Here is a 27,036-nt window from a genome sequence, read left to right on the forward strand (position 1 = left end):
TCATTTACAAGTTATTAAACAATCTGTTCCTAACTGAACAGATGAACATATTACACTTTGTTTCAACTATTTAACTGTACTAGAATGCTTAAAAGGCAGCTAAAATTTTAAAGATCAGTTATCAGTATCAGGATTTTTGGCAAGGAAAATATCGGATATCGGTATTGGCCAAAAATGTAATATCGGTGCATCCCTCATCAGAATGGGTGATTAATAATAAACGGGTCTTAGAGAATATTTCTAACGAAACATTTTTATTTAAGACCTAAACCTCAACTGGAGTTGTACATAAAGGGTGTGACCATTGAGCAAGTTGAGGAAGCTAAACTCCTAAAAATTGCTGCTTGCAGCTATATTACTGTGTGATTTGATTGTTTTAACGTCTTTAATTTTGAAATGTACACCTGAAAAATCTATCAAGATATAATTTTCCTTTCACCTAATAACTTACTTACCTTTAGCAAAACTGAAATTTTATCCGTATATGAACAGACACATTGAATCATATTACATTGCTTTCTGGTTGGTTATGCCTTATCTTTTCTTTTGTGTTCTGCAGTACAGGCTACAGTGATTCATTGTATTGCATTAGAGCAGGGTTTCTTGAACTTTGGGACTGGACCCAAAGTGGGCCCTGGTCATGTGAGAGGTGGGTCACGAGTTATGAGAATACATCTATTATCACAAACTATTTATTATTGATATGGGTCACAGGAGGACAGTCAATTTCTCATTTAGGTCTCGAGCTGAAAAGGTTGAAGAACCCTGCATTAGAGGTTAATTGATTGCATTGGATGTTGCGTTGGATCATGGTGCCTCTTGATTTAGCCACTTGATAGCTTACAGTTTAGTACCAGTGTGTGGGTTGCGTCCCAAATGGCACCCTATTCCCTACATAGTGCACACTTTTGACCAGAGCCCTATGTGCCCTGGTCAAATGTAGTGCACTATTGGGAATAGGTTGCCCTTTCACAGCTGCCCTTTAAATATCATCAGATTTGCAGGGAGCACAGTGTGGACTGTGGAGGGTATGCCTAGTGCCCATGTGGATACATAGTTTACCACTAAACACCAATCCCAGAGTTTGGTCCATGTTTAGAAACCCATTTGTATAGGGGGCATGTACAATTTCAAGCTTTTCAATCCCCTTACATTATGGGAAACTGCATTACTGCAGCACCTGGATCATTTTACGGGCCTACACACAACCTCAGGCTGTGTCATTTGATCATGCTCTGGATGTTTTCAGTTTGGGTTGTTCCAATGACTTACTTGCCTGTTCAGAGATCAAGACAGCGGAGTCACTCACCACCTTCCGGAGACATTTGAAACCCCACCTCTTTAAGGAATACCTGGGATAGGATAAAGTGATCATTCTACCCCCCCCAAAAAAAAAATATATATTGTAAAGTGGTTATCCCACTGGCTATAGGGTGAATGCACCAATTTGTAAGTCGCTCTGGATAAGAGCGTCTGCTAAATGATGTAAATGTAAGACAGAGCCTTTCACCCAATTCTTTAAGCATTATTACACTGGGTTTGAGTGCTACCACTGTAACCTGATACACAGCATGTTAAGACTGCTTATTTTTCTGTTTCAGCATTATCTTTCTGAAGGTCATACTGGAAAACACCTTGAGTTCACAATCAGCATTGCTGATAACCTATTTTTAGCAGGAGTTTGAGAATTTGGGACTTTAATCTTGAAAGTTAATGTATAATCTGTTTTTAGACCAAAGTACATACACCTTTACAGGATGAGACTGCCTTGTTGCGGCGAGGAGGCTCTTGCCTGAAATCTGTAGCCTAGGTCAGCCATTTTCAAACTTCTTTGTGCCAGGGACCAGCAAGGCATGGCCTTGTTCTCTGGACCTCTTTGTTAAAAAATAATTGACAATCGCTTTTTCTTTATAAAAAAAAGTATCAATTTAATTTATTTTTACTTTACACTAAAATAATCAATTTACTTGGCTGCCTTCATGGTTTGTCTGTGTGCTGTCTTCATGGGCAGTGTCTCTCTGTGCTTTCTTCAGGGGCTGTCTGTCTTCATGGGCAGTGTCTCTCTCTGTGCTTTCTTCATGGGCTGTCTTCAGGGTCTGTCTGTAAATGACAAAACAATAAATATGGATGTGATCCATGTCTAAATCACGCTCGTCAACCAGAGTTGAGAATAGGGGGAACATATCGAAAATGCCTCTATCCACTTGGTCTCTCCAGACACCCAGCTTTTTCTTGAAAGCGGCAATTTTATCGTTTGCTTGGAAAATGTCATTTGCTCGTCCCTGCATGGATAGGTTGAGCAGCAGTCTCGCCGTTACAGATCCAGATACAAAGGTCCCATCGTAATCCATGTCCTGTTATGTACTTGTTCAGAACACAGAATATTTCACTTGCAGTTGTATTCTGAGGCAACTCTTTGCACCAAATAAATTATTTATATACCCTACCGGTCAAACGTTTTAGAACACCTACTCATTCAAGGGTTTTTCTTTATTTTTACTCTTTTCAACATTGTAGAATAATAGTGAAGACATCAAAACTATGAAATTACACATATGGAATCATGTAGTAACCAAAAAAGTGTTAAATGCATTAAGAAGGAAAGAAATTCCACAAATTAACCTTTAACAAGGCACACCTGTTAATTGAAATGCATTCCAGGTGACTACCTCATGAAGCTGGTTGAGAGAATGCCAAGAGTGTGCAAAGCTGTCATCAAGGCAAAGGGTGGCTATTTGAAGAATCTCAAATATAAAATATATTTTGATTAACACTTTTTTGGTTACTACATGATGTGTTATTTCATAGTTTTGATGTCTTCACTATTATTCTACAATGTAGAAAAAAGTAAAAATAAAGAAAAAACCCTTGAATGAGTAGATGTTCTAAAACTTTTGACCGGTAGTGTATGTAGAGAATATATACAAGAAGAGGGGTATGTCAGTTGTCTCATCTAATTGGATTGTAAACTGTCTAAAACCTGTGATTCAATATCATCGGCCATATCCTGGATTCTATGCATGACAGTGTCATTGTAAAGTGGGATTATGCTGGTCTTTATAGCAGCAGATTGGCTAGTATCCACGATTGAGGGCATGACCAGCTTTTCAGCTATAGTGAAAGGAGCCTTGCACTTGTAACATTTTATGAGATTAAGAATGAAGCCTTAAGTAAATTCTCATTGTCTGTGAAATTATTGTACAGCATTTTTGTTTGATTGGTCATATCTTTTTTTGTAAGAAAAAAAAGTATAGTTTATCCTTGAGATGTGGATGCTTTGTTTCTAAATGTCTGTGCATTTTTGATGGCTTCATAGCATCTGGACCCTTTCTTAAAATTAGCCGCCGAAATTGTTGCAACCCCTATTACTAGCCTGTTCAACCTCTCTTTCGTATCGTCTGAGATCCCCAGAGATTGGAAAGCTGCCGCGGTCATCCCCCTCTTCAAAGGGGGTGACACTCTAGAACTGTTACAGACCTATATCCATCCTGCCCTGCCTTTCGAAAGTATTTGAAAGCCAAGTTAACAAACAGATCACCGACCATTTCGAATCCTACCGTACCTTCTCCGCTATGCAATCTGGTTTCCGAGCTGGTCATGGGTGCACCTCAACCACGCTCAAGGTCCTAAATGATATAATAACCGCGATCGATAAAAGACAGTACTATGCAGCCGTCTTCATCGACCTGGCCAAGGCTTTTGACTCTGTCAATCACCGCATTCTTATTGGCAGACTAAATAGCCTTGGTGTCTCAAATGACTGCCTCGCCTGGTTCACCAACTACTTCTCAGATAGAGTTCAATGTGTCAAATCGGAGGGCCTGTTGTCTGGACCTCTGGCAGTCTCTATGGGGGTGCCACAGGGTTCAATTCTCGGGCCAACTCTATTCTCTGTGTATATCAATGATGTCGCTCTTGCTGCTGGTGACTCTCAGATCCACCTTTACGCAGACGACACCATTTTGTATACATCTGGCCCTTCATTGGACACTGTGTTAACAAACCTCCAAACGAGCTTCAATGCCATACAACACTCCTTCCGTGGCCTCCAACTGCTCTTAAACGCTAGTAAAACTAAATGCATGCTCTTCAATCTAACGCTGCTTGCACCCACCCACCTGACTAGAATCACTACTCTCGGCGGGTCTGACTTAGAATATGTGGACAACTACAATACCTAGGTGTCTGGTTAGACTGTAAACTCTCGTTCCAGACTCACATTAAGCATCTCCAATACAAAGTTAAATCTAGAATCAGCTTCGTATTTCGCAACAAAGCCGATCACTGCACCTGGACACAGCCCATCTGTAATTAGCCCACCCAACTACCTCATCCCCATATTGTTAGTTACATTATTTATTTTGCTCATTTGCACCCCAGTATCTCTATTTGCACGTCATCTTCTGCACATCTATCACTCCAGTGTTCATACTAAATTGTAATTATTTTGCACTATGGCCTATTTATTGCCTTACCTCCATAACTTACTACAATTGCACACACTGTATATAGATTTTCTATTGTGTTATTGACTGTACGTTTTGTTTATTCCATATGTAACTCTGTGTTGTTGTTTTTATCGCACTGCTTTGCTTTATCTTGGCCAGGTCGCAGTTGTAAATGAGAACTTGTTCTCAACTGGCTTACCTGGTTAAATAAAGGTGAAATAAAATAAAAATAAAAAGTTGCTGAGGCAAATCTGACATCACACAGACCGGTTTTGGCGGGCAGCTGTGAATAGAATCAAATCCAGTGAGAGTGAGAGCAGGCTGCTCAGCATGGCTAGTTTGTGTGTGTTTGGTGTAGCTATACTTTGTCATGGCAAAACAATTTGTTTACCACAGCATGCATAGTTCAGTGCATTGCACAAGTAGGTCCACAGCAAGTATTTATTCTAGTCAAATATGCCGCGGACCCAAAAAACCAAACATATTAAAGACGAATGACGCGGACCGGCAAGCATTCCTCCACAGACTGACAGGCTGGCATAGGTGGTGTAATAAAAGTCATTCTTTATAGTTCGGATGTCTGGCTGGCACAAGTTCTTGCAATAGAAAATGATTGGCGTCATCAGCCGTGGATGTAGCTTTTGTTACCTTACCCCAACTGTTAAATAAAGTTGAGGAAAATACGTTGTAAGCACATGTCAATGAACATAGTCCTATCCCATCCCCCAATTCCCAATACTTTCCTTTTTTTAAAGGAGGGATTATGAAAGACATGTCAGAAGCATTCAAGTTCTTTGACAGCCAATAGCTGGGGTAATTCTAGGCAAAATCATGTGAAAGTTATGCCTAATATTACTGGAGCTATGTTTTTTCTTTCTGCGTTTTAAACTACTCACAAGCCGCTATGTTTTGGTTTGATAACAAACGACATTACTAGCTAGCAACCTGATAACTTGACCACTGACTGGGCTATGCACAAATATGGATGGCACAGGAAGAACTGAAAATAGGCTCCTCAAAAAGATGCTTCAAAGGTACACTGCAAATGCAAGAGTTGGGTGTGTATAATTGTGTGTGAGAGAGGATGTGCTTTTCAAGTTATTGACACGTGCACTAGTATAGTGAAATGCCATTCTTGCTCTTTCCCAACAATGCAGTAATCAATATGTGAGGGAGAGTATATAGACATATGTGTGTAAAGTTATCTAAACAGAACAAAATGTTTAGTGTTTTCATAAAAACATTGTGACAAGTTTTAAACTTTTTTATTCTTTGTATCCATAGAGCCAGTTCTTTTTTTCGATATAGTCACACTAATTTAGAATGCCTGAAGCTTTAACAGTACTTAAAGCTGTGTGTGTGTGTGTGAGAGAGAAAGAGAGGGAGTGTGTGTGGGCTGTGTGCAAGTTTTAAACTTCAAGAACATTGATAAGAGGGAGTAGGCCTACTTAAAAATTGGGAGCATTAATAGCTGTAGCTATGTTAGTGACTTTTGTGTTGTTTATGGTGAAAATTCGATTAAACCATTCTGAGGTAGATACTTTTGTAGTTCGGTTCCTTACAATCAAAGCATAGTATGCCTGTACCTCAATCCACTGCTTTTTAAATGGACAAATCTTTCTTTAGGGCCAAATTTGAGCAAATAATTTTTGGTGATTAACTAATGCCATTAACTTAATTTTAATTATTTGTATCGTAGACCACCCTAATCCTATTACATGAAAGCAAATGGATGCCTTGCTACCAGTTGATAGGAAAATACACAGGGGGAAACAAACTGTCATTGTTAAGATGTCATTGGCTGATGTTGGACATTTGACCTTGGGTGGGTGTAAGAGGAATTTCGAGAGAGGCAATGTCATCCAGCATAAGCCAAGCACATGCAAGGATAAACTGCCTTTCAGATTGTGTTTCTAAATGAGAAGTGTTAGTATAAAAAGCACTGCGATGCCTAATCCAGTTTATTTTCAAAGTGAAAGGGGAGCTGAAATAGTTTATGATGACTAGAAAAGTTTGTGGGGAAAAAAAACTTTAAAGTAAAACTTTGGTAAAGTTGACTGTTGTGAATTTCACATCCGCCATCTTGGAAATTAGTAGACAGCGGTAATGTCATGGGCATTGTATTCTGCATGGGCTCTGTGGACTGTCCGTGGACATGGACTGACATTGATTGTCAGATGGTGTGACGTAATACACTCTGATCAATAAAAGTACATTATTTAGACACTTATATACTATGTGCAACTCAATATTAGGAAGGTGTTTTTACTGCTCTAGTTGTTTTAATGTAATAGCCTGATATGTTTTTTCAGCTCAGATTTACTCAAAAGGCATAGGCCTACAATGCAGTGTAGGCATAGCCTAAAGGCCTGGTGTTTTTATTGTGTCAATCTTATTTTTCTATGTATTAATTCGGGTTCACAGTCCAGACCGAACTGAGGTCCCTGTACCTAACGGTTCGGTACGAATTACACCCCTAGTGAACGGTCAAGTGCAGTCAGTTCACCACCAGTCCCAATTCAACTTAGCACAGTGCTTTCTTTTTACTGGCTCAGAACTTCTGCAGTTTCACAGAGCACATATACTTCAGACAGTCCCATGCCATTGCTTAAGCCTATATCATGAATTGACTGTGCATGCTTCCCAAATGGCACCATATTGCTTATAAAGTGCACTACATTTGACCAAAGCCCTAATGAAGAACTTTGGAGGACTGAAGTTTACTAGCTCCTTAATGTGCTCCTGAATGAAAAATCAGATCGACGCAACAATCGTCTCGTTAATGTTGCGTTTTGTGGTGCACTATATAGGGAATAGGGTGCCATTTGGGACACAGTCTGTGTTGATGTCCTCACTTCCTTCTGTCAATGCCATGAGCATCGGACAGCCCTCTCACTGACCCAATAACATATTAATTGTTTGTTCTGCTAGTGGAATTGAAAGGAGACAAATGTGATTACATGGCTCCATGACTGTGTAGTTGTTTGGTATGTTTTTTGAAAGAAATAGATCATAAGTTCATTCCAGGACTCATTGAGTTCTAAAGATGACTAATGTGGTATTAATGGTATACAGTAGAACAACTTATTTCCCTGTTGCCTTTTTTGTTGATGGCTGTAGCAGGCAGACTCCCAGCTGTAGCAGACTGTGTTGATGTCCACCGTATTTCTTGTTTCCACAGAGCCGCCACCCACAACAGGCCCAGCCAAGGTGGTGAAGGCCCCAAACCCCCGGCCTCGGAGAGGAGAAAAGGTAACGTCCTCCTACTACTGGCCAAACAATTGTGTGTGCCTGTGTGTGTGTTTGACTGTGTGTGCGTGCGTGACTGTGCGTGTGTGTGTACACCTGAGGCTTAGAAACAGTCTATGCTTCCTGGTATGCAAATGGTAGTACCTGGGGAGTCTATGTCAGATAAGGTGTATAAACACTAAAGCAGTGGTTCCCAAACTGTGGGGTGTTTTTTTTTTTTAAAGGAACTCACTCCGGCTTGAAACTTTCTATTGAAAGTTGTAATAATAGAATGCACAAGGTGCAATTTCAAAATTGGGTAATGCATCATCAGTTCCTCTTGTCATTTTAGTCATTGCATACCTTAGAGAGATGTTTATAACTTGTCAGAAATGTCCAGATCAACTAGCCCATGTAGGCTAACATTTTTTTATTTAGTTTCTTTAGCCCATAGATATTGTTGTAATTTTTTTTGTCTCTCAAATATCACATTAGACATGGCTAAATGTATAGAATTGCAAGAAAATTAGCTTTAAAACGGCAACATTTTCTCTGCACCATTACAAAATGTGTAGAATTGCAGGAAATAATCTTTAAACCTGCGAAATTCTCTCCACCAACAAGAGGGGTGTGACCAGATCGTGTCATGTACAGTGCTTGTGCCCATAGAAATAGACATGGGGGGGGGGGAGATGTTCCCCAGTGCTGGAAGGGGGGCCCCCGAGTGGAAAAGTTTGCGAACCCCCCTCTACAGCAGGTGTCTTCAACCTTTTCTTGGCCAAAGAACCCCTCTCAGGCAAACCGGCGACCAAGGGACATCTATCATATGTTAGCAAAAAATTGGGCACGTCTTGTCTTATCATCAAGTGAATATGTGAACTCTAACAGCCTATTAGCTAGAAAGGTACCTCCAAACACATTTTCGCCATTATACAGTGCATTCGGAAAGTATTCAGACCCCTAGACTTTTTCCACATTTTGTTACGTTACAGCCTTATTCAAGTACATTTTTAAAAAAAATTCCTCATCAATCTACACACAATACCCCATGACAAAGCGAAATCAGGTTGTTAGAAATGTTTGCTAATTTATTAAACATAATAAACAGATACCTTATTTACATAAGTATTTAGACCCTTTGCTATGAGACTCGAAATTGAGCTCAGGTGCATCCTGTTTCCATTGATCATCCTTGAGATGTTTTTACAACTTCATTGGAGTCCACCTGTGGTAAATTCAATTGATTGGACATGATTTGGAAAGGCACACACCTGTCTATTTAAGGTCCCACAGTTGACAGTACATGTCAGAGTAAAAATCAAGCCATGAGGTTGAAGGAATTGTCCGTAGAGCTCCGAGACAGGATTGTGTCGAGGCACGGATCTGGGGAAGGGTACCAGCATTGAAGGTCCCCAAGAACACACTGGCCTCCATCATTCTTAAATGGAAATAGTTTGGAACCACCAAGACTCTTCCTAGAGCTGGCTGCCCGACCAAACTGAGCAATTTGGGGAGAAGGGCCTTGGTCAGGGAGGTGACCAAGAACCCGATGGTCATCTGTCAGAGCTCCACAGTTCCTCTGTGGAGATGGGAGAATCTTCCAGAAGGACAACCATGTCTGCAGCTCTCCACCAATCAGGCCTTTATGGTAGAGTGGCCAGACGGAAGCCACTCTTCAGTAAAAGGCACTTGACAGCCCGCTTGGAGTTTGCCAAAAGGCACCTAAAGGACTCTCAGACCATGAGAAACAAGATTCTCTGGTCTGATGAAAACAAGATTAAACTCTTTGGCCTGAATGCCAAGCATCACGTCTGGAAGAAACCTGGCACCATCCCTACGATGAAGCATGGTGGTGGCAGCATCATGCTGTGGGGATGTTTTTCAGCGGCAGGGACTGGGAGACTAGTCAGGATCGAGGGAAAGATGAACGGAGCAAAGTACAGAGAGATCCTTGATGAAAACCTGCTCCAGAGCACTCAGGACCTCAGACTGGGGCAAAGGTTCACCTTCCAACAGCACAACGACCCTAAGCACACAGCCAAGACAACATTGTTTGATGTGATGAGCATAAAGAAATGTTTGCGTTCCAAATGGCACCCTATTTCGTATATACTGCATTACCTTTGACCAAAGCCCTATGGGCCATGGTCAAAAGTAGTGCACTATGTAGGGAATAGGTGTGCCATTTGTGACACACACGCTGAAGAGTCTGTTAAATTCCCTGGATGTTCTTTTTAGGTTGGAGATTTTGGTGATGCTATGAAGTGGCCAACCCCAGGGGAGATCGCAACTAAAGAAACTCAGGTAAGTCGGCGCTCGGAGGTAGTACTGCTGACACACACACACACACCACCCCCCCAGTGGCCAGTTGAGTAGGTCACAGTGCTGTTTGCAGTGGTAGTGAACACACAGCTTTTGATTATTCAGAAGTTACAACAGGACCTCTGCAGTCTTAACCAGTCCCCCTGACCTATCAATTAATGATACCTCTTAGAACAGGATACTTTTTCTAGCACCTCATTGGTAGGAGAATAACTGGGTGTGCAGACCAGGCGGGTTTGGAGTCATGATGATGAGGAAGAGATGTAAATGAACGTTGGCGCTCTTTTCCCCTCGGTTTATGATGCTGATCTGGGTGTTTTGTGTTGGGGTGTAATTGTAGAGCGTGCTCAGACGAGTGACTCGACTGGCTCTTTGTCTCTGAGGTCATTCTGCTTAGCCTTAGTTAGCACACTGTAGATCTACTTTAGGGTGCACACAGGAGCGTTAGTTTCGGTCCCAAATGGCACCCTATTCCCAACATATGTGAGAAAATAGTCTGTTTGAGAGAACACTTCACTACGGCCCTGCAGGTAGAAAAATACCCCTCTCTCCATCTGAGAGGGAATAACCCTACCTGAGAGATCATCAGCACTGCAGACTTAAATACACACCTGAGATGGGTATAGGGACTCAAAAGCCCAGCTCAGTTCTGGACTCTATCTCTGCATCTAGCAGTGCACCTGATGCATCCATCCATCCCGTCCTCCATTTTCCGAGGTGATGGGTCAGTTGGTCCCACGGACAGAGGATGCGACTCATTTGTGGCCTCTTACAGTAGCATAACCCCGCAGGCTATTTCTGTCCGCCAGGACCTTTTTTTAGACAAGCAGGGGGCGAGGTGAGGGGGGGCTGCTGCGTACGTTCTGCCAAGAGAGCACAGGCCTGAGGAGATGTAGGTTTCAGCCAGGAATAACCAGGCCTGGACGGGTCCCTATAAGAGGGATGTCCTTTTTAGGGATCCCCCACAATACGCCCCATCGTCACCCCCGGACATCTCCTGCTATTCTGGGAGCTGTCGGCAACCAAACCTTTCTAACAAAGCTAAATCAGTCAGTTACTCTTAAAATGTTGTAACTGAGAATTTGGTATCAAAAATGTTGAACTTAATATAGTTGCCGTTTTTCCCAAAAAGGTACTAGGGCTGTGAAGGTGTTGGTTAAATGTTGTTTTTGTAGTGTTTAGTTTTGTGAATGTAGTTTACTGTGTCCCCAGTGTTATGGTTGGAGGATCTGTGTTTGGGTGCCAGTATCACAACAACCCTCCCCAGACACCTATCTTCTTTAGAAACTTCTGAGTATCCTTCCTGTCCACAGAATGAGAATACAGTGTTTAAAATCCTGCCTGTAGAATGATAACACATTGTATAGAGTTCTGCCCATAGAATGATTCAGGATTCTTCTTACCCTTTAGTTTAGAGCACATTTCATAAGCACATTTTCGCCACCAACACAATCTCATAACCATGACTGATTCCATACAATTTTCAATACACACTCCCATTACAAGGCATTAAACACACACACACATGTCATCATCATCATAATCTGTCATTGTCATGTGTGCCATTGTTGAAATGGCAAAACTGTTATTTTCCTCCAGGCGCCCTTTTGTCCTAAAAAAGCCTCCCTTCTGTCCCATCTGCTCAGATTGAGGTTGTGAATCGGACTGTGTCATGCCCCATGCCCGTCAGGCAGGTCAGAGAAGTGGGCTCCACACGGAGATCCCCAGTAAGTTCACCCTCCACAGGGACCTGGAGCAGCCTGGGCTTGGGAGTTTCCGGCCTCCTGGCTCCATATAACCTGAATGAAAACTAAGGATACTTACTCAGGAGGAGTTTAGTGGTATGGCCTGCAACCTGGGGTGATGTTAACCAATCAAAAGCTTGCTGGGGAATTAATAATAATGGGGAGACGGTTGCACAGACCCTGACTAAGCCTACTCGTGGTTTGAACAGAACTACCAATCAATGGAGACTCACAATGAAATTGTTTAGTCAAGTAGTCGTCGTAATGTGGGTCTGTGCAACCAGCTGTCTGTGGATGTCCAGAAGGAGTATAATGGTGGAAATGCCTGCTACTGTTGTGAAATTAGCATTATATTAGGTATTCACGGCTCAATGGCCATGAACTACCTATTTAGGCTATTGGTTTTCCGGTAGTTACTCATTTATGCTTAATGTGAACAGCTATTCTGGTTCCAATTCAGATACAGAAAAGTATACAGTTCATCTTCTATTTGAGTGTGATTGCATGGGTTTGTATAGCGATTTAGTTATCGATCACATTTGAATGGATGTCCAAGTAAGACCCTAGTGCAGTACGTCATTAGGGCTGTCCTTGCTAAAAAGGTGACAGGGTTTTTTGTAGATTACTTCATTTGTGACAAGTTTTTTAAAAATACATCCTACCACATTTTGAAGTGAGTGTAGATAAAGTGTGTGAAGCTAGGAAACTAGCCTATTCTTGCAAAACTAACCCTTCAACTGAATGCTTTGAAAAAGTGCCCCAAAAGAGAACTTATTTAGATGAGTGGAAGTGTTAGCTGAGTGAGTGAGCTCAAACATCATCAAGTGAACTAAACTTGCATTTGATTTGACTAAGTCTCAAATCACACACTGCATGACTAAAAGAGCAAAGATTATTGCACACACAGGATCTGCAACTGTCTGTAGGCAGCTCTCTGTGTGGTCGTCCTGCCTGGAGCTTGTCCACTTCATACCACCAATGACTTAAATGATGAACCGTATGGGCCCTGGTCAAAGGGAGTGCATTTTATATAGGGGATAGGGTGCTATTTGGAACACAGTCTTTAAGGAAATAGTCTGGCCATCTATATGGCCCATGTCACTCACTAGTCACTAGTCTTAACCCCAGGATAGGTTGTGTCCCAGATTGACAGCAAGAATAAATAGAATGGGATTTCTGTGCTTAGTTGGTTTCCTTTCCCATGCACAATTGAGTTGCACCTTAAGAGCACTACAGTGGGAATCTTAACTTCCACTTCGGTCAGATTTTCACTTAGTCATGCTTTAATGTCAATGGGAGACTAAGTGAAAAGACTCCACTATGCAAGTAACCATTTCACTGTACCGTTTACACCTTCTGTATCCTGTGCATGTGACAAATAAACGTAGATTCTATTTTTTTATAGTGTGTGTTTACCAGAGACTGTAATGTGAAGAACAACATGACCTGTACCAAAGTCAAATGATGATTGCTTATGTGCAGCTCCAGTAGCCAGGTCAGTCTCACCTGTGTGTACTGTAGGTGAGTGTGACCAGTGATCAGCAGTCTTAGTGTTTGTACCATATGGCACCATATTCCCTATTTAGCACATTACTTTTGACCAGGGCCCATATAGAGAATAGGGTGGCATTTGGGACGCACAGTAAGTGATGCTTCTAAACCTGGGTGGTAAACCTTCTGTGATATTGTACCCTGTGTTAACTAACCTACTCCCCAGGCCCCCAAGAAGCCCGTGGTGAAGAAAGAGTTGAAGGAGAAGCGCGACACCAACGAGGAGAGCAAGGAGAACCAGAAGGCGAAGTCGGACGACTCTGGAGAGGAGAAGAATGGAGACGAGGACTCTCAGAAGAACGGACAGAAGAAGAAAGGTGGGTTCCTTTACTTGGATTGACCTTTTCTTCTTATCTTTTTATTGACAGAACTGGCAGTTTTTTTTCCACATACGTGACTCGTTTCAGGAAACTAGGTGTATGTCCCATGTCACTACTTCACAGGAGAGGCATTTGAACGTAAACATAAAAAAAAACATAAAAATGCGTTTTCTGTTTTGCAGAAATGCCTTCTGGAACATGTGAACTTTCATGTGCCTTAATAACAAACTTCTATGCCATCTGTAAATACGAATAAAATGGTTAAATTACGAGTATAGTTGGTTTAGCCACAGAAAAAGACAGGAACCTTCGCGCTAGCCATGTAGCACGCTTCTGTCTATAATGAGCTGCTCAGTATGTGTAGGTAATCCTTTCTAATGCAGATTTTTTTTAAAGATAGCTCTCCACTTTCTGGAGGACCGAGTTTTGAAATCATTGGAATGCTCGGTGGAAGCAGAGTATGATAGCTAAGGAGATGGAGAAAATTCAGGCGTTTGATTGCAAATGCGGAGGGAGTCGAAAAGAGAACACAGAAGGCTGTTGTATAAAACACCTGTCTCCGGATTACATCTTCAAACTAAGGGCAACCATGGCATACGTGACAGAGAGGGAGAAGTGTTCATCCATGTATATGGGTAAGAGAGTCTAGCTAGCTACATTTTCAGATATTATAAGTTTCCAATTTTGTCAGGAAGTCGTTTTCATTGCAAGTTCAAGTGTACTGTTAGCTAGCTAGCTAACGTTGGCTGGCTGGCTCGCTAGCTAACGTTACGTGTATGATATGTGTAGTAATATTATTCGTATCTCAGAGCCATTTGCATTGCTAGTTATAGCCAAATGTTAGCTAGTTAACATTGAACTTAGTTGGTTAGCGTTTAGCTACCTGTAGATTCATGCAGGGTAGTAACGTTATGAGTTGGGATTATGGTTAATTGTTTATCTAGCTAGCTAGCTAGCTACATGTCTAAACAAAATACTCCACTATGCAAGTAATAATTTCACTGTACCGTTTACACCTTCTGTATCCTGTGCATGTGACAAATAAACATAGATTTTATTTTATATAGTGTGTGTTTACCAGAGACAGTAATGTGAGGAACAACATGACCTGTACCAAAGTCAAATTAGGATCAAACGTTAGGCCAATTAGACAGTGTCAACATTCTAAAATGCCCTGCTTTTATTTAGTCACACTCACAACCGTAAGCTATTTTCTGTAATTATCTTGCCATTAACTTGTAAATAATGATCTCTTTTCTCTTTCTCTCACTCTGTGAATTTATTTCCCTGTAATAATGAATGGCAACTGTATACAGAGATGTCGATAGATGTAGTATAAACCAGACTTTAGTCTTGAAATCTTTGGTTGTTTATTACACAACCGTACTCAGTGTTTAGCACATGGCCTCACATGTCCGTAAAGAGATGGGTGGGGCTAAGGCTTAAGAGGGTGTGAACGATGGGTGTAGACAAAGAAGAGCTCTCCAGAAGGTGCACTAAAACGTTCAAGGGTCTTTTTCTCAAAAGTGGGGTTATAAGTTTATCAATTTTCAAAGCAGAATTACTTTCCCATTGTTCCTCAACTGTAGTGTATGCTATAACATTTTCTAGCTCTGAGTCTTTACTTTTATCCAATGTAAAAAACACAATTTCAATTTATGACTGAATCGAGCCGGTTGGTCACATATGTACAGTGGGGAAAAAAAGTATTTAGTCAGCCACCAATTGTGCAAGTTCTCCTACTTAAAAAGATGAGAGAGGCCTGTACTTTTCATCATAGGTACACGTCAACTATGACAGACAAAATTAGAAAAAGAAAACCAGAAAATCACATTGTAGGATTTTTAATGAATTTATTTGCAAATTATGGTGGAAAATAAGTATTTGGTCAATAACAAAAGTTTCTCAATACTTTGTTATATACCCTTTGTTGGCAATGACACAGGTCAAACGTTTTCTGTAAGTCTTCACAAGGTTTTCACACACTGTTGCTGGTATTTTGGCCCATTCCTCCATGCAGACCTCCTCTAGAGCAGTGATGTTTTGGGGCTGTCGCTGGGCAACACTCCCTCCAAAGATTTTCTATGGGGTTGAGATCTGGAGACTGGCTAGGCCACTCCAGGACCTTGAAATGCTTCTTACGAAGCCACTCCTTCGTTGCCCGGGCGGTGTGTTTGGGATCATTGTCATGCTGAAAGACCCAGCCATGTTTCATCTTCAATGCCCTTGCTGATGGAAGGAGGTTTTAACTCAAAATCTCACGATACATGGCCCCATTCATTCTTTCCTTTACACGGATCAGTCGTCCTGGTCCCTTTGCAGAAAAACAGCCCCAAAGCATGATGTTTCCACCCCCATGCTTCACAGTAGGTATGGTGTTCTTTGGATGCAACTCAGCATTCTTTGTCCTCCAAACACGACGAGTTGAGTTTTTACCAAAAAGTTCTATTTTGGTTTCATCTGACCATATGACATTCTCCCAATCCTCTTCTGGATCATCCAAATGCACTCTAGCAAACTTCAGACGGGCCTGGACATGTACTGGCTTAAGCAGGGGGACATGTCTGGCACTGCAGGATTTGAGTCCCTGGCGGCGTAGTGTGTTACTGATGGTAGGCTTTGTTACTTTGGTCCCAGCTCTCTGCAGGTCATTCACTAGGTCCCCCCGTGTGGTTCTGGGATTTTTGCTCACCGTTCTTGTGATCATTTTGACCCCACGGGGTGAGATCTTGCGTGGAGCCCCAGATCGAGGGAGATTATCAGTGGTCTTGTATGTCTTCCATTTCCTAATAATTCCTCCCAAAGTTGATTTCTTCAAACCAAGCTGCTTACCTATTGCAGATTCAGTCTTCCCAGCCTGGTGCAGGTCTACAATTTTGTTTCTGGTGTCCTTTGACAGCTCTTTGGTCTTGGCCATAGTGGAGTTTGGAGTGTGACTGTTTGAGGTTGTGGACAGGTGTCTTTTATACTGATAACAAGTTCAAACAGGTGCCATTAATACAGGTAACGAGTGGAGGACAGAGGAGCCTCTTAAAGAAGAAGTTATAGGTCTGTGAGAGCCAGAAATCTTGCTTGTTTGTAGGTGACCAAATACTTATTTTCCACCATAATTTGCAAATAAATTCATAAAAAATCCTACAATGTGATTTTCTGGATTTGTTTTCCTCAATTTGTCTGTCATAGTTGACGTGTACCTATGATGAAAATTACAGGCCTCTCATCTTTTTAAGTGGGAGAACTTGCACAATTGGTGGCTGACTAAATACTTTTTTTCCCCACTGTAGATGCTGGTCTGGTGCTGGAGGTAGTGAATATGAGGCTAAAACATGGTGGAGTTCCCCTTTAAGTTTGTACAGGGCTAAGAGAAACAGAAGGCCGTATGGGCTGTGTGCAGCAGGTCTTCCGACCTTAGGGCTTTTACACAGAACAAGTGTTTGTCTGAACACACAAGAAACTATAGCAAATAGTCTACTTTATCTTTTCTTTTTATTGGCCAGTCTGAGATATGGCTTTTTCTTTGCAACTGCCTAGAAGGTCAGCATCCCGGAGTCGCTTCTTCACTGTTGACATTGAGACTGGTGTTTTGCGGGTACTATTTAATGAAGCTGCAAGTTGATGACCTGTGAGGCGCCTGCTTCTCAAACTAGACACTCTAATGTATTTGTCCTCTTGCTCAGTTGTGCACCGGGGCCTCCCACTCTTCTTTCTATTCTGGTTAGAGCCAGTTTGCGCTGTGAAGTGAGTAGTACACAGCGTTGTACGAGATCTTTAGTTTCTTGGCAATTTCTTGCATGGAATAGCCTTCACTTCTCAGAACAAGAATAGACTGACGAGTTTCAGAAAAAAGTTATTTGTTTCTGGCCATTTTGAGTCTGTAATCGAACCCACAATTGCTGATGCTCCAGTCTCAAGACTAGCACAACATTTTTCAGCTGTGCTAACATAATTGCAAAAGGGTTTTCTAATGATCAATTAGCCTTTTAAAATGATAAACTTATTAGCAAATTAGCAAATACAACGTGCCATTGGAACACAGGACTGATGGTTGCTGATAATGGGCCTCTGTACGCCTATGTAGGTATTCCATAACAAATCAGTCGTTTCCAGCTACAATAGTCATTTACAACATTAACAATGTCTACACTGTATTTCAGATTAATTTGATGTTATTTTAATAAACAAAAAAATTGCTTTTCTTTCAAAAACAAGGACATTTCTAAGTGACCCCAAACTTTTGAATGGTAGTGTACCTCATCACTCAATCTTGCCAAACGCATATTCTATAGGAGGGGTTAATATGAATTTAAAATAATTTGACATGATTTACAGTGGTGGAAAAAAGTTTTTAGTCAGCCACCAATTGTGCAAGTTCTCCCACTTAAAAAGATGAGAGAGGCCTGTAATTTTCATCATAGGTACACGTCAACCATGACAGACAAATTGAGAAAAAAAAATCCAGAAAATCACATTGTAGGATTTTTTATGAATTTATTTGCAAATTATGGTGGAAAATAAGTATTTGGTCACCTACAAACAAGCAAGTTTTCTGGCTCTCACAGACCTGTAACTTCTTCTTTAAGAGGCTCCTCTGTCCTCCACTCGTTACCTGTATTAATGGCACCTGTTTGAACTTGTTATCAGTATAAAAGACACCTGTCCACAACCTCAAACAGTCACACTCCAAACTCCACTATGGCCAAGTCCAAAGAGCTGTCAAAGGACACCAGAAACAAAATTGTAGACCTGCACCAGGCTGGGAAGACTGAATCTGCAATAGGTAAGCAGCTTGGTTTGAAGAAATCAACTGTGGGAGCAATTATTAGGAAATGGAAGACATACAAGACCACTGATAATCTCCCTCGATCTGGGGCTCCACGCAAGATCTCACCCCGTGGGGTCAAAATGATCACAAGAACGGTGAGCAAAAATCCCAGAACCACACGGGGGGACCTAGTGAATGACCTGCAGAGAGCTGGGACCAAAGTAACAAAGCCTACCATCAGTAACACACTACGCCACCAGGGACTCAAATCCTGTAGTGCCAGACGTGTCCCCCTGCTTAAGCCAGTACATCTCCAGGCCCGTCTGAAGTTTGCTAGAGTGCATTTGGATGATCTCATCATTCCAACATATTTGAACATTTAATTAATTCTTCATTCCGTTCAGTAATTTGTCTGAGTTGCAATAGGAACTAAATCAAAGAGAATAGAACAGTCTTATCCATGTGTGTATTCTAAATTCTCCAGAGTTCTTTAGCCTCTCACCGTCAAAGTTATACGTTTAATTTAGGCCTATTCCCCCCCAAAAAAATAGGCCTTGAACTTGTAGGCATTGCAATTTAGGCTATCATTTTGGGTACTGGTGTCTTGCGGAATAATTTTAGAACTCTATTTGTGTTTTATAACTGTTTTTTATTATAGGGCTGCCCTTAAAAAGAGACCCTAGCTCACAGGCCTCTAAATGTAGCCTTTAAATAAATGTTAAACAAAATAGTTGAAGAAGCACGTGCAGTGGCTGATAGGAAAATAAATCTGGCAATAAGAATGGGCTATATATAGTCTTGACCATTTGGGACCCCTTGGCTATTTCGCTCAGGACAGGTTATAGCCAAGACTTAATCAATATTTAGTTTTGTCTCATTTATTGATATGGATATAGCCTCTGCGTGATGTGGTTGTGCAACGCAAATGGCTATAACAAGCCTACATACAGAGTGGAATTCACAAATGCAACAGTCAAAATGCGTAACAGAAGGCCTACAGTCCGTGCTCCCAATTACTGGTTACATGATCACCACAGTAGCCCCTATATAAATATATAATATTTTAAATATAAATTATGCAATTCTATGGCCATTAAATAACACACAACAGCATGGCATATTTAGATATGGTGTCAGAGGAAGGCCCTAAAAAAATGTCAAAGACTCCAGCCACCCTAGTCATAGACTGTTCTCTCTGCTACCGCACAGCAAGCAGTACCGGAGCGCCAAGTCTAGTTCCAAAATACTTCTCAACAGCTTCTACCCCTAAGCCATAAGACTCCTGAACAGCTAATCATGGCTACCCGGACTATTTGCACTGCCCCCCCCCCCCCCCCCCCCACCCCACCCCATCCCCCTCTTTTACTCTGCTGCTACTCTGTTTATTATTTATGCATAGCCACTTTAACTCTACCCACATGTACATATTACCTCAATTACCTCGACTAGCCGGTGCCCCCGCACATTGCCTCTGTACCGGTACCCCCCTGTATATATAGCCTCCCTACTGTTATTTTATTTTACTGCTGCTCTTTAGTTATTTGCTTTTTATTTATTTACTTAACACTTTTTTTCTTTAAAAAACTGCATTGTTGGTTGTAAGTAAGCATTTCACTGTAATGTCTACACCTGTTGTATTCGGCGCATGTGGCAAATAAAATTGGATTGATTGGATTGGATTGAGTTAGTGGAATAGGCCTAGCCTATATCATGTTTACTTTCTACTTTGCAGCTCAGGCAGTTATTCTAGACAAGGATCTTCTGTGTCTTTATAGTATCATTCACACACAAGTCATTTGCTGAACGCCCAAACCTATACTACGCCATCTACTGATAGAACGTCGTTATCAAATTCCGTTCTAAAACAAGCTCTAGACTTTTATTTTGGAAATGAAACCGGAAGCTGCAAAGCAACTCTAACGTCTGGGCTAGAGTTGCTTGATTGACTAGCTAACTTCGACTAGCTACGTTCGGTTCATGGCCTTTGCAGATGCCACATTCCTGACAAAAGTTTGTACGTATAAAAAATATCTGTAATTGAACTCATAGTCGTAACATAGGGTTTGTACGTTTACAGATCAAATGATAAATGTTTTACCCCTTTTTCTCCCTTATTTTGTGATATCGAATTGGTAGTTAGTCTTGTCTCATCGCCGCAGGTCCCGTACGGACTCGGGAGAGATGAAGGTTGAGAGCCATGTGTCCTCCGAAACACGACCCCGCCAAGCAGCACTGTTTCTTGACACACTGCTCGCTTAACCCGGAAGCCAGCCGCACCAATGTGTCAGAGGAAACACCGTACAGCTGGCGACCGTAGTCTCATGCGCCCGGCCCGCCACATGGAGTCGCTAGAGCGCGATGGGACAAGGACATCCCAGCCGGCCAAACCCTCCCCTAACCCGGACGATGCTGGGCCAATTGTGCGCCGCCTCGTGGGTCTCCCGGTCGTGGCCGGCTGAGACACAGCCTTGGATTGAACAGGGTCTGTAGTGATGCCTCTAGCACTGCGATGCTGCGCCACTCGGGATGTCCATTACAGATCTAATTTAACGGTTACGTTTCATGTTTCACGCATGGCTTTTCTTACGATCCTAGCAATTTACTTATGGATTTTCTTACGATCCTAACAATACGTACGTTCAACCTTTTGGCAGCTATATGGCTCCATAGCTCTCGCTCTCTTGCCCTTTCTCTCTTGCTCTCTTTCTCTTGCTCTCTTTCTCCCGCTCGCTCTTTCTCCCGCTCGCTTTCGCTCCCGCTCGCTTTCTCATTCTCGCTCTTGCTCTCTTTCACACTCTCTCAGCTCTTTCTTTCTTTATCTCGTGCTCTCTTTTTCACTCTTTTTCGCTCTTTCTCTCGCTCTTTCTTTCTCTCGCTCTTTTGCTGTTGCTATCGCTTTCTCTCTCGCTTTTGGTTTCTCTCTTGCTTGCTCTCTCTCTCGCTCTCTTTCTCTCGCTTTTTCTTGCTTTCTCTCGCTCGCTCGCGCTCCCTCTTTCTTTCTTTTGCTCTCTCGCTCTTTCTCTCGCTCTCTCTTGCGCTCTCGCATTCTCATTCTCGCTCTCTCTTGCGCTCTCGCATTCTCATTCTCGCTCTTGCTCCCTTTCACTCTCTCAGCTCTTTCTTTCTTTATCTCGTGCTCTCTTTTTTGCTCTCTTTCTCTCTTGCTCTTTCTCTCTCTTGCTCTTTCTCTCTCTTGCTCTTTCTCTCTCTTTCTCTCGCTCTCTTTCTTTAGCTTTCTCTCTTGCTCTCTTGATCTTTTGTTTCTCTCTCACTTTCGACGTCAGCAGATAGGAACAGGGCCACATCACTCTTACTGGGAGTCACTTGTGTCCAACGCGCTCGCTGTGGTCTCCGGGCCTTACACACACACTCCACTAACAGACCACTGACACAGCCTGCTGGCCAGCAAGGGGAACTACATCTCAGGCTGAATAGCTTTTTTGGGGGGTTTAATATGCATAGTCAACCAAGAAAAACGTGAGGTATTTCTTTTGGATGTTCTTTCTCATCTCTCAATAGGATTAGAATTCCCATTCACAATCCCAGCCATGAAACCTTTTAAAACCTAATTGGTCTAGCAGGATAAGTTACAGTGCAGCTTGTTCAGTGCTGCTCTGTCATTCCCCCTACACACATCAACTAGTTCCATACTATCCCTGCCTGCCTGCATCTCACTGCAGACAGGGACGCTTGGTCTTGGACGACAACAACAACAACAAAAAAAGATATACATTCATTGTAGAAATCTGACAGACAGGTGCCTCCCTAACAGCAGTGTGTGTGTGTGTGTGTGTGTGTGTAGGAAACAAGCATAAGTGGGTGCCGCTGATGATCGAGGTGAAGTCTGAGGGGCCCAGAGAGCGCTCTGCCTCCAAGAACAACACCCGTCAGAACGAGGTGCACAGGATGCCCCCCAACAGCAAGAACGACCTCCGAGGTGAGTGACATCTCCCATCGCCAACCTGATCCCTTATGCCAGCCTGACTTCATCCCAAATGGCAGCCTATGCCCTATATAGTGCACTATTTTTGACCAGTACCCATAGGGGATATACAGGTAGCAGCCAAAATAAAGGATAGGGCGATGAGGATGAGCCAGAACAGCTTCAATGTGCCTTGGCATAGATTCTACAAGTTTCTGGAACTATTTTGGAGGGATGCGACACCATTCTTCCACGAGAAATTCAATAATTTTATGATTTGTTGATGGTGGTGGAAAACGCTGTCTCATGCGCCGCTCCAGAATCTCCCTTAATGTGTTCAATTGGGCTGAGATCTGGTGACTGAGACACACACACACACCAGGGTTTCTGTTAGAAAAATGTGGTGCCGGACAACGTGACCAGCAACATTTTAATTTACCGTAAGGCATTAGGGCGTCCACCCACGGTGCTCAAAATCACATTTAGATTATTTTAATTAATCTTAACAGAATTGATCCTGTAAAGTTGTAATAAAATACAGTAGAACAAAGTTTCTTATACCAACATAACAGGTTTTATTGAAAAGCATAACATTGCCTGTTGTCTTCGTCCCTGCTATAAATCATGAATATCATTAAAAAAAATATATATACATTTAGCCTAGAAGAACAATTCTCCTATGCAGTAATAAAACACAACTTCAAAATATAAAATGTGTATAATATAATTTTAGAACGACCTGTCCTATAGGCTATTTGTATGAACATTTTAATTAATAAATAACAAAACACAGCTGTTTGCAAATACAATCTAGGGCTCTCTAATTTAATTAGCCTAGGCATGAACATTTTAATTAGGCCTAATAAATAACAAAACATGGCTGTCTACGAACGCAAGGGCCGGCCCACCCCATTCCCCTGCGATTCAGCACCATATCTGTAGAAAGATGTCACTCTAGGCAGCCACAAAATTAAGAAATTATAAAACGTATGTAAATAAACTACATTCGTTAAGGCTGGTTCGTTGAGAGGAATCTTATTTTACAATGCTCCTGTGAAAAGAGGCCCGCACCATGCATTTATGAAAGAACTTGTTTCCAAAACTCAAATTATATCTCAATCTTTTTACAGTTCTACTGGATGATGTTAATAAATGTTATGTTTATTGTCATTTTAACTTTCGTGGGTTCATGACTCGTGTCATGTGTGAAATACATGGCTTATTGATAACAACTCTGTTCCCTACTATAGGCAGTTGGCTGCCTAGTGATTGCAACATTTTAACTCTCCGATGTGAACAGTTGGCAACGATGTTTAGTTTCTAAGTGCTACTGAATAAGGTCAACTGAAATGCACCAATTGCGCATGATACACATCATTACTCTCTCAATCCATTCCAAATCGTTATACTATACATGACACGGGCGGCATATGTTGATCTTGCTTAGGGTGGCAGCAGAACTGCTAGGACCAGGCCTGACTAACATATAATTTGCCTCTAATTTACTTGTGTTTGCAGCAGACCTTAGCCTGCTCAAAGTTAGCTGCTGTTGTTGGGAAGTCAAAACTGTCAAACTCCTTGGAGCAGCTTGCGATGCGCATCGGCCTCGTTACTTTGTCATCAAGAAGGCACGGTCTTGAGGCCGTCTTTACTCTGTTTTGGAGAAAGAAGCCCCTCTCGGCAGGCACACTGGAAATTGGGATAATCAACACGTTTGCAAATTTTGCCCAGTCGGGGTACACTTTTTTTTGGGGGGGGGGTAGATCAGCTTTAATATTGCAGATAGATTGTAACTTCCATCAATGTAATTGTCTGCATCACTTCCAATCCCCAATGTTTTTTTATCTCGCAAATATATACTGTGTGTATATATATATATATATATATATATATATATATATATATATATATATATATATATATAATATACAGTGGGGAAAAAAAGTATTTAGTCAGCCACCAATTGTGCAAGTTCTCCCACTTAAAAAGATGAGAGAGGCCTGTAATTTTCATCATAGGTTCACGTCAACTATGACCGACAAAATGAGAAAAAAAAATCCAGAAAATCACATTGTAGGATTTTTAATGAATTTATTTGCAAATTATGGTGGAAAATAAGTATTTGGTCAATAACAAAAGTTTCTCAATACTTTGTTATATACCCTTTGTTGGCAATGACACAGGTCAAACGTTTTCTGTAAGTCTTCACAAGGTTTTCACACACTGTTGCTGGTATTTTGGCCCATTCCTCCATGCAGATCTCCTCTAGAGCAGTGATGTTTTGGGGCTGTCGCTGGGCAACACGGACTTTCAACTCCCTCCAAAGATTTTCTATGGGGTTGAGATCTGGAGACTCCAGGACCTTGAAATGCTTCTTACGAAGCCACTCCTTCGTTGCCCGGGTGGTGTGTTTGGGATCATTGTCATGCTGAAAGACCCAGCCACGTTTCATCTTCAATGCCCATGCTGATGGAAGGAGGTTTTCACTCAAAATCTCGCGATACATGGCCCCATTCATTTTTCCTTTACACGGATCAGTCGTCCTGGTCCCTTTGCAGAAAAACAGCCCCAAAGTATGATGTTTTCACTCCCATGCTTCACAGTAGGTATGGTGTTATTTGGATGCAACTCAGCATTCTTTGTCCTCCAAACACGACAAGTTGAGTTTTTACCAAAAAGTTATATTTTGGTTTCATCTGACCATATGACTTTCTCCCAATCCTCTTCTGGATGCACTCTAGCAAACTTCAGACGGGCCTGGACATGTACTGGCTTAAGCAGGGGGACACGTCTAGCACTGCAGGATTTGAGTCCCTGGCGGCGTAGTGTGTTACTGATGGTAGGCTTTGTTACTTTGGTCCCAGCTCTCTGCAGGTCATTCACTAGGTCCCCCCGTGTGGTTCTGGGATTTTTGCTCACCGTTCTTGTGATCATTTTGACCCCACGGGGTGAGATCTTGCGTGGAGCCCCAGATCGAGGGAGATTATCAGTGGTCTTGTATGTCTTCCATTTCCTAATAATTGCTCCCACAGTTGATTTCTTCAAACCAAGCTGCTTACCTATTGCAGATTCAGTCTTCCCAGCCTGGTGCAGGTCTACAATTTTGTTTCTGGTGTCCTTTGACAGCTCTTTGGTCTTGGCCATAGTGGAGTTTGGAGTGTGACTGTTTGAGGTTGTGGACAGGTGTCTTTTATACTGATAACAAATTCAAACAGGTGCCATTAATACAGGTAATGAGTGGAGGACAGAGGAGCCTCTTAAAGAAGAAGTTACTGGTCTGTGAGAGCCAGAAATCTTGCTTGTTTGTAGGTGACCAAATACTTATTTTCCACCATAATTTGCAAATAAATTCATTAAAAATCCTACAATGTGATTTTCTGGATTTTCTTTTCTCAATTTGTCTGTCATAGTTGACGTGTACCTATGATGAAAATTACAGGCCTCTCTCATCTTTTTAAGTGGGAGAACTTGCACAATTGGTGGCTGACTAAATACTTTTTTTCCCCACTGTATGTATGTATATATATATATATATATATATATATATATATATATATATATATATATATATATATATATATATATGTATATATGTATATATATATGTATATATATATATATATATATATATATATATATATATATATATATGTATATATATATATATATATATATATATATATATATATATATATATATATATGTATATATGTATATATGTATATATGTATATATATATATATATATATATATATATATATATGTATATATGTATATATGTATATATATATATATATATATATATATATATATATATATATATATATATATATATATATATATATATATATATATATATATACAGTTGAAGTCGTAAGTTTATAGACACTTAGGTTGGAGTCATTAAAACTCGTTTTTCAACCACTCCACACATTTCTTGTTAACAAACTATAGTTTTGGCAAGTCGGTTAGGACATCTACTTTGTGCATGACACAAGTAATTTTTCCAACAATTGTTTACAGACAGATTATTTCACTTATAATTCACTGTATCACAATTCCAGTGGGTCAGAAGTTTACATACACTAAGTTGACTGTGCCTTTTAAACAGCTTGGAAACTTACAGAAAATGATGTCATTGCTTTAGAAGCTTCTGATAGGCTAATTGACATAATTTCAGTCAATTGGAGGTGTACTTGTGGATGTATTCCAAGGCCTACCTTCAAACTCCGTGCCTCTTTGCTTGACATCATGGAAAAAACCTAAAGAAATCAGCCAAGACCTAAAAAAAAAAATGGTAGAACTCAACAAGTCTGGTTCATCCTTGGGAGCAATTTCCAAACGCCTGAAGGTACCACGTTCATCTGTACAAACAATAGTACGCAAGTATAAACACCATGGGACCATGCAGACGTCATACTGCTCAGGAAGGAGACGCGTTCTGTCTCCTAGAGATGAACGTACTTTGGTGTGAAAAGTGCAAATCAATCCCAGAACAACAGCAAAGGACAAAGGACCTTGTCAAGATGCTGGAGGAAACAGGTACAAAAGTATCTATATCCACAGTAAAACATTTTACATTTTAGAAATTTAGCAGACACTCTTATCCAGAGCGACTTACAGTCAGTGAGTGCATACATTTTTTAAGTTTTAAAAAAATTTTATACTGGCCCCCCGTGGGAATCGAACCCACAACCCTGGCGTTGCAAATGCCATGCTCTACCAACTGAGCTACACG

At 41.3% G+C, this 27,036-nt stretch overlaps 1 protein-coding gene across 1 annotated transcript in view; it reads left to right on the plus strand.

Annotated features, from left to right (window-relative positions):
• LOC311136394 (la-related protein 1-like) overlaps positions 1-27,036 on the plus strand; it is an 82,567-nt gene that overhangs the window by 31,725 nt on the left and 23,806 nt on the right. Inside the window, exons 2-6 of the mRNA XM_084170491.1 lie at positions 7,630-7,700; positions 9,915-9,980; positions 11,645-11,725; positions 13,461-13,611; positions 22,179-22,313. Coding sequence (XP_084026617.1) covers positions 7,630-7,700; positions 9,915-9,980; positions 11,645-11,725; positions 13,461-13,611; positions 22,179-22,313 — 504 coding nt within the window. The remainder of the gene's footprint in view (positions 1-7,629; positions 7,701-9,914; positions 9,981-11,644; positions 11,726-13,460; positions 13,612-22,178; positions 22,314-27,036) is intronic.

The sequence above is a fragment of the Coregonus lavaretus genome, assembly GCF_964263955.1.
Source record: "Coregonus lavaretus genome assembly, chromosome: 10".
In the NCBI taxonomy this organism is placed as follows: Eukaryota; Metazoa; Chordata; class Actinopteri; order Salmoniformes; family Salmonidae; genus Coregonus; species Coregonus lavaretus.